This window comes from Pelophylax lessonae, assembly GCF_965119305.1.
Source record: "Pelophylax lessonae genome assembly, chromosome: 1".
NCBI lineage: Eukaryota > Metazoa > Chordata > Amphibia > Anura > Ranidae > Pelophylax > Pelophylax lessonae.
In genome coordinates, this window is record NC_138768.1 from 561,019,395 (window position 1) to 561,028,764 (window position 9,370).

Here is a 9,370-nt window from a genome sequence, read left to right on the forward strand (position 1 = left end):
TGTGATTGCGATTATTAGGGTCGTGATTCGATACGATTCGATTCCGCGATGCATCACGATGCATAACGATTACTGCCCAATGCCCATGCCCAGCCCACTGCCAAATGGTTTTCAAAACTTTATAAAAAAAAAAAAAACAAACAATCAAGCAGTCACAAATAAAAGAATCCTTTTTATTTTCATTTGCTTCAAAGGACACTTTCCTGGACCCTGTCATGGCCTACAAGCCCTGCATACTTTAGTGCACTTGCACTGCAAACATATAGGAAGGTCTGAAAATGCAAACAGCATAGCAGAGACAGACAACAACACTAGTATTTTACTAGAAGTAACAGTAAAATTAGTAAAAAACTGTAGTAATGCAGTTTACTGCTTCATAAAAGAAAATATTAATATAAGCCAGCAGGTCTACCACCATTTAAAGTACAACTAAAGGCAAAACTTTTTTGATTTTGGATAAAGTTTTGCCTATAGTTGTACTTTAAAGGCAAGCCAAGATAGAAGAAGCCAGCCAGCCAAGCTAATATTCTTGTGAAAATGGTCATCATAAATTCCCACAAAACATTATATATAAATCCTTTTATGTGAATATGCATTGCAATAAATTCCAGGTGTGCCATAACCTGTCCTCTACAAAAAACAGAGCACTTCCTGACTAGTAGCAAACATCAAGGGTGAACCTGGCAATAGTGCACTGCTGCATAACTTCCATGTTCACCGTGATGTTTGTTTCCCCCTCCAACTGCCAGTCAACTCAAGTGAGTTGATGGCTGCTAGAGGGGAGTTATACAAATATAAGCTTAAACTTAAATATCAATTCACTTGTGTGAATGGACCAATTTTGAAAACAAGCCATTCTCCATCTCTCCAGTGCCAGAAAAGCTGTAAAAAATATAAAATGTTCCAGGTTCACTGCGATTGTGTTTTCCCCTGCCATTGCCAGTCAACTAAACACAGTGTGTGTCGTGACTTGTGACAACTCAAAAGCTTATACGCAGCCTCAGCATCAACTCAACACACACACACACACAGTGTGTGTGTGTGTGTGTGTGTTGAGTTAATGCTAGAGCTGCGTTATAAGCTCTTGAGTTGTCACGACAGTCAGTCACGTTACAGAAAGATAACTTTACCTGCACTGCACTGAGCAGCACTCTACCATGTCGATTACATCTGTAACTGAAGCCAAGCTAGCCAACAAGCCACCATTAGAGGAAGGAAAATCTTTGAGAGAATAAATTGTAAACTGAAGCTCAACCTTGAGGAAATCCTATGGGGGTCACATTCACAAACTCACAAATATAGTATATTACACAAGAATCCACAATTGGTGTATTTATTTGTGATCCAATAAGATAAGATTTACTCGAGGTTAAGCTTCAAATGTACAAGTTATTTCTCTCAATGATTTTCCTTCCTATAATGCTGCACATGGCTGGCTTGGTGTCAGTCAGTTGTCTAGAAGAAAATACACTTTAATATTATTTATTTGGTTGAGGGTTAAATGATCCCCTGCCTACTTGCTTTGCCTAGACACTTTTAGTGTGAAGCAACGGAACGGATTATGGATTGGAAATGGACACATTGGACAGGACAATCTTCAAAAACAAACCATCAGTGCTATAAAGCTATAAAACAAGACTGGTGGTGTGACTGACTGGTGACTGGCGGCAGACTGAATTAGTAATTACTAATTCATTAAAAACATGAATTAGTAATTATTTCAGTGCTTAGCATTTGGGAACATGTAGGTTTTTCTGTAAGAACACTAGATGATCCACATGCTCAGGTTTCAGACTGCTTCTTTTCGCTGTTATAACATCTCCTGCAGTAGAGAAAACCCGCTCTGCAGATACACTTGTACCTGGGATACACAAGTATTGCTTTGACAGCTGAGAGAGGAGGGGGAATATGACCTCATGCTCACGCCACCATTTCAAAGGGTCCTCAGTGAGATGCAGAGGTGGGGCTTTACAATATTTTTCCATTTCGTCTTATGCCTTGGCATAGGGGGTCTTAGGTTCTATTGCACCATCAGTGAAAGACTGCCCCAGCAAAGTCATGAGCAGCGATGTTGTGGCCTTTTTTTTGGGAGGAGAATGGCTGTCCTCAATGGGTGTTTCTTCTTCCACAGTTGCTTTTTCCCTAGGCACTTCATCCACATTTGTCCTTCTATTAGATGTAATCTGTGTGTTTGAACAAAAGATGATAGTATAAGAAGAGCTGAACTGACTAAGAGTGTGATTCATTGATGAGGTGTGGGAAACTGCACGGTAATCCATACCATACAGTTCCACTTCCCACACCGCATCAGTGAATCAGGGCATGTTATTACACAACACAATGTAGCTGAGCTAGCTGTCTGGGAGGAAACATGATGAAATTCTAATTACCTCCAAAGATGCAGCCTCCTCAGTCACTCCTCTGTATATCTCCGATCTCTCCTCCTCTGTGAGAATAAAAGGCAGTCCTTTAAAGCGAGGATCCAGTGCAGAGGCCGTATGAAGGATCTTCTTCTCTGCCTCACTGCTGTACCTCTTCAGGAGATCTGTTTTGATGGCATGCTTGATCTCATGGGTCACGGGTGTGTCTCCCATGGTGTCTGTCATGCTCTGGAGCAGTTGTGCATTTAGAGGGGCAATGAGAGACACTGTTGGGTTGCGCTCATCTGACATCAGCAAGGTTGCATCCTTCATTGGCTTTAATGCACTCACAGCGTCCTCTGCATTTGACACATCTGTTTCATTGAGAGTGCAGAGATCAGACTCTCCTTTTCTGACTTCTGGAGACAGCAAGGTGGCACAAACTCCAGGTTGTTGTTCTAAGAACCTCTCGACCATGTCATATGCGCTGTTCCATCTTATTGGCACATCAGTTATTAGCTTATGATTCTTCAGGCCCAGACATTTCTGTTTCTCTTTTAGACAGTGGCTTGCTCTAGTGCTGCGATGGAAGAATGTGGATATTCGTCGCACTCTGGCGAGAAGCCTGGAGAGCGTGGCCCCTTTCAGTGCCCGCTGACATGCAAGATTGAGTGTATGGGCAAAACATTTAACATGAGGAAATTTACCAACTTGAGCTGCAACTATCATGTTCGCCGCGTTGTCGGTCAAAAGCACTACAGATTTATCAGACAGCTGCCATTCTTCCACGACATGAGACAGTAGCTCTGCCAGATGAGCACCTGTGTGAGACTCATAAATGGCTCTTGTTTGCAACACATGTGACAAGACCTGCCAGTCCTTAGTAACGTAATGTATAACGTTTTCTGTAAAGTGACTGCGTGATGGGATCTTATAACGTGGCTCTAGCGTCTTCACAAGGTAGCGAAACCCGGCGTTGTCCACAACTGAGTAAGGCCGTAGGTCCTTGGCGATGAAAGCTGCCACAGCTTTGGTTAGTTTCTTCCCTTTTTCTGAGTTGGGCGGATAAGTTGACAGTATGGCATCAATTCTTGGCTGATCTGGGTCTAGCAGTCTTTCCTTGGCAGTGGTGGCACTGCTGGTGGCGACAGGTGTTACTAACTCAGAGTGAAAACGGCTAACATGGTTTCTCAAGTTTGTAGTATTCCCTAGGTATTTAATTTTTGTGTGACAGGCTTTACATACAGCGTGTGTCTTGTCCAACTCACGCTACCCTGTGTGTTCGTAAAATCCGAAATGTGCCCAGATGTTTGCTCTTAAAACGCTAGGTGCATTTTTTATCTCTCAATCTTTTTCTCCTTCTGCCATTACCATACTACCACGTATGTGACGGAGATGGATGACGTAAGTTGCCAAACTCTGTCAGTGTTTAAAAAAAAAAAATACCACTTGTAAACTAAGCCGCAACAAGTCAACCAAGCAACATCTTTCATAAAATATGACTGTCTGTCTGTCTGTCAGACTCCCTTTTATGCATGCACTGAGCCAAAACCCCCAGCCCCCCCTCCCCCCTTACCCCACAGCTGCCTGTGACAGTGACAGTGACACTGACAGAGACCCCCCTCCTCCCACAGCTGAGCTGACAGCCGGACGGACACGCTGACAGAGACCTGGATGTCCCACTGTCCCACACCTTCCCCAATCCCCCACAGCACTGACAAACACTGAGAGTGAGTCCCCCCCTTGCCCAGACCCCCACAGCTGACAGTGACACTGACAGAGACCTGGATGTCCCACTGTCCCACACCTTCCCCAATCCCCCACAGCACTGAGTGACAAACACTGAGTGAGTCCCCCCCTTGCCCAGACCCCCACAGCTGACACTGACACTGACAGAGACCCCCAGGCCCCCCCCACTGACACTCAGAGAGAGCCCCCCTGGCTGCCAGACTGCCACAGCAGAACAGTACCCCCGGGCCCTGACCGACCGTCCCCTGTCCCAGGCCCCCCCCACATCACAAACATCCCCCAGAGATACAGACGAGACCCCCATGAATGATTATACAATTATTTGTTCGGACTACATACCTGCTGCTGTGTGACTGTGTGGGTTGTTGTGCTCCGCATTGCAGAGGAGGACAGGTGCTGTGCTGCTCTGTGGTGGGCGGCTGGGCCTGGGACGGTCGGCTACGGTGAGGCTGGCGGCGCTGGCTGGCTGCGATGGGGACGCACTTGGGGCTCCTCGCTCCTGTGTGTGGAGTGTGGACTGGCTTCTGGCTTGGCTGACTTCTTGGCTGCAAGGCCGCAGGTGGGACGCCGATACACGCGGGGGATGTCTTGCTGCGCCTCGGCCCGGGTCAAAGAGACGGAAGGGGAGGGGCGGAGCCTTTTTATTAAGCTCCCGCCACTAACCCACCAATCAGCTGCCGATCTTGTGACTTTTTCTCCCTTGCGCGATAGGGCGTGGCCGCGGCTGATGACGTCATTTCCTAATCGATTATGCCGGCAACCCGCATCGATGCAGAATCGCGAAGGGTCGAATTGCGATGCATCGATCTTTCGATTATATTCAGCAGCCCTAATTGAGATCTTATCCCTCTTAAGAACCTCTTTTCCTAGTAGAATAATTTTAATTTTTGTAGCCGTTCCTCAGAACTGAGGTCCTGCAGCCCCCCTATTACAGCTTAGTTTTGTTGCCATTGTCCAGACTTTCTCCAGTTCAAGGACATCTTTTGTAAGGATCAGTGACCAGAACTGGACTGCATACGAAAGATGTGGTCAACCACTGTTGTTTTTGTAAAGTGGTAGAATTATAGTTATTTTAATGCATGATAATAGTTAATAGATAACCCCCAGTTCCTTTTCCATTCTCAATTCCCCCAGAAGTTCTCCCACTAGTGAGTAACTTGCATGCATATTTTTAGCTCCAAGTGCATTACTTTTACATTTTTCATTGTTAAAGTCCATCTGTCATATAGCCTTTCACCCTTCTAACTTGGTCTTCTTGCAAAGTTTCAATATCCTGTTGTGGTTATTGCCCTGTTTAGCTTTTCATCACCAGTAAACACTGTGTTTGAACTACTAATTACAACCTCTACATCGTTTATGAACAAACCAAATAGAAATGGTCCCAGGACAGAGCCCTGGAGCACCCCGCTTACAACTCTAGGCCATTCAGGAAATATGCCATTAATCACCACCCTCTGAACCCACTCCTGCAACGAGCTTTCTATCCAGGTACATATAATATCATCAATGCCAAAAAAACTTAATTTGTAAATTAAGTGTTTATGGGGTACTGTATAAAATGCCTTAGTGAAATCTAGGTATACTACATCCAAAGGGCTTCCTCTATCTGAACTGAAGCTCACCTTCTTGTAGAATGTTAAAAGGTTGCTCTGGTCTTTTATAAGTCCATGTTGGTTAAGCTTATTGATACTATTTTCATCAATTTTCAAATTCTACGGTTAGCCAAGTCACTAGAGAAAATAATTTGAAGGAACAGATAACCCAGACCCCTTTCTATTAAAGGGTGGACTTACAACAACAGTATTGTCACTGTTTGTTGGAGCTGTTAGGGAGAAATGCTAATCTTTTCTTCTAGTTTATTGTTAAGATTTTGGCATGGATATATGCCCCCATGGCAGTGCCTGGATTCCTGTGCTCTTTGCTTCATCACCTGTAGACCTCCTTGGGGTTGGACTTTTAACTTTGAGCATGATTTGCAAAACTGTTTACAAACTACGCCCAGGCAGACTTTTTCATCCCTACTCATGATGTGTCTACTCTATAAAGTAATATATTACCTATCCAGGAGAAATAGAGAATGAACAAATGGGAATTCAATATAAAACTACCAACATTTGTCTGGTGCTATGGCCCCTTAAAATGGCCTGCACCAGATTAAAAAATCCCCACCACTTGTCTCAGTAACTTTATGGACATCTGTGGCATATTCAGGTAGTTCTTATTAGTGCCACTTTTACAAGTTCTGCCAATTACAATGCTTTTGCATTGTAATTGAGAGCAGGCAGTGGGAGGATTCTATAGCCAATAGAAGAATGCCTGTTGGCTAACAATCCACCCACTGCCTACTGTCAATCACAAAGGGAGCAGATCTGATCCCTGGGGAGTTAGTGTTTGTAAATCTCCATCAGGCTTCATTCACCAGATGCAAAACTCCCCGATGCTGTATGTCTGACAGGTGCAGCAGCAGGGAAGAAGTAGAGTTGCACTGAGGGCACAGTGTCCGTATGGACATTCTGGTCTCAATGCACCTCCAATGTGTCTACAAGATGCATATATATCTGTCACCTGCACCAATATGTGTTGTATGGAGGCATGTTGGAATTCTTAAGATTGTCTTAGACACTCTTTATGAATTCCCCTGGGTATGTTTTGTCTTAGGGTATCCTGCTCATGCTCCATCAAGACTTTATCCTTAGGAGAATATAAATTTTTCTCACACTAATAATGTTACTTTTAGTGGTCAGCATTATATTAATTTGGTGTTTCCTTAGGAGAATAGAAATTATTCTCACACTAATAATGTTACTTTTAGTAGTCATCATTATATTAATTTGCCGCTTTGTTTTACTGCACTAGGTAACAGGTTTGTGCCAAAGTTTCCTAATATTTATTTCTCCTCATTCCACAATGAGTGCGTGTGTTTCTGAGGGAAGAAGCCACAACTAAGCATATACAAATGCCTTCAAAAAAATTATTTGCATTGGAATTTTGGGGTGCTCCTGCCGTGTTTGAAGTGGTGCACATCCACACTCTGATCATAGGAGATACATTCAACCATTTCATATTGTAAACACAATTATCAAGGTTTACAATTCTTTAAGTAGTATGATTCTAATGCTGTTTTACTAATATATTTTAGATTTTATGCCCAAAATATCTAATTGACACAAGCTCTGAAAACCAACAAACAGACTTTCTAAAGATAGAAACCAATGTGGCTATAAAGGACACCAAGATGACTTTCAAGGACCCTGAGATCAAGGAAGTGGTTGTAACCAGTGAAATATTTGACAACGACGTCTTTGTAGTTGCTGAAGCTGAGACAGATCTCCAATTTGCATACAAGAAGCAAGTGGTTGCTATGACACCAGATACTGGAAAGGAAGCACTGATTCAGGAGATCAGAAAACTGGAAGATGATGACTTGACAACAGAAGCTGATCTAAAAGAAAATGTTGCTTTTTTAAGTTTTTGTGAAGATGCAATATCAGTATAAGGTAATGATGAATATTCAGTGTGTATATATACAGTATCTCACAAAAGTGAGTACACCCCTCACATTTTTGTAAATATTTTAACATATCTTTTCATGTGACAACACTGAAGAAATGACACTTTGCTACAATGTAAAGTAGTGAGCGTACAGCTTGTATAACAGTGTAAATTAGCTGCCCCCTCAAAATAACTCAACACACAGCAATTCATGTCTAAACCGCTGGCAATAAAAGTGAGCACACCTCTAAGTGTAAAGTCCAAATTGGGCAAAATTAGCCATTTTCCCTCCCCGGTGTCATGTGACTTGTTGGGGTTACAAGGTCTCAGGTGTGAATGGGGAGCAAGTGTGTTAAATTTGGTGCTATTGCTTGCAATCTCTCATACTGGTCACTGGAAGTTCAACATGGCAACTCATGGCAAAGAACTCTCTGCGGATCTGAAAAAAAGAATTGTTGCTCTACATAAAGATGGCCTAAGCTATAAGAAGGGTGACAAGACTCTGAAACTGAGCTGCAGCACGGTGGCCAAGACCATACAGTGGTTTAACAGGGCAGATTCCACTCAGAACAGGCCTCGACATGGTTGACCAAAGCAGTTGAGTGCACATGCTCAGTGTCATATCCAGAGGTTTTCTTTGGGAAATAGATGTATTGCTGCAGAGGTTGAAGGGGTGGAGGGTCAGCCTGTCAGTACTCAGACCATACACCACACTGCATCAAATTGGTATGCATGGATGTCATCCCAGAAGGAAGACTCTTCTAAAGATAATTCACAAGAAAGCCCACAAACAGTTTGCTGAAGACAAGCAGACTAAGGACATGGATTACTGGAACCATGTGCTGTGGTCTGATGAGACCAAGATAAACTTATTTGGTCCAGATGGTGTTAAGCATGTGTGGTGGCAACCAGGTGAGGAGTACAAAGAGACACGTGTTCTGCCTACAGTCAAGCATAGTGGTGGGAGTGTCATGGTCTAGGGATGCATAAGTGCTGCCGTCATTGGGGAGCTACAATTTACTAAGGGAACTATGAATGCCAACATGTACTGTCACATAATGAAGCAGAGCATGATCCCCTCCCTTCGGAGACGGGGCCACAGGGCAGTATTCCAACATGATAATGACTCCAAACACACCTCCAAGACGACCACTGCCTTGCTAAAGAAACTGAGGGTAAAGGTGATGGTCTGGCCAAGCATGTTTGCAAACCTAAACCCTTTTGAGCATCGGTGGGGCATCCTCAAACGGAAGGTGGAGGAGCGCAAGGTCTCTAACATCCACCAGCTCCGTGATGTCATCATGGAGGTGTGGAAGAGGACTCCAGTGGTAACCTGTGAAGCGCTGGTGAACTCCATGCCCAAGAGGGTTAAGGCAGTGCTGGAAAATATTGGTGGCCACACAAAATATTCACACTTTGAGCCCTATTTGGACATTGTCACTTAGGGGTGTATTCACTTTTGGTGTCATTGGTTTAGACATTAACCATTTAAGGACCGCCTGCCACAGTTTTACTGTGGCAGGCAGCCCCTCCTGCGCGAACCGAGGTAGTACTACGTCAGTCACGCACCTGGTACTAGGGGGCGAGCGCTGCACTCCCGCCCCCACTCGGCAGCGGGGAAGCCAATGCACAGGGCCGACAGCTGCGATTGCTGCCAGGCACCCGCGATTGTTCCCTACTCAGAGAGAAGGACGGGCATCTGTTGTAAACACAGCTGACTGTTCTTCTCTCTGGAATGATCACAGAGCGCCTGTGATCCTTCTATATAG

At 44.2% G+C, this 9,370-nt stretch overlaps 1 protein-coding gene across 1 annotated transcript in view; it reads left to right on the top strand.

The window, feature by feature from the left end:
• IL12RB1 (interleukin 12 receptor subunit beta 1) overlaps positions 1-7,630 on the top strand; it is a 200,930-nt gene extending 193,300 nt beyond the window's left edge. Inside the window, exon 15 of the mRNA XM_082260759.1 lies at positions 7,249-7,630. Coding sequence (XP_082116885.1) covers positions 7,249-7,605 — 357 coding nt within the window. The 3' untranslated portion in view covers positions 7,606-7,630. The remainder of the gene's footprint in view (positions 1-7,248) is intronic.
• Positions 7,631-9,370: the final 1,740 nt, after the last annotated feature.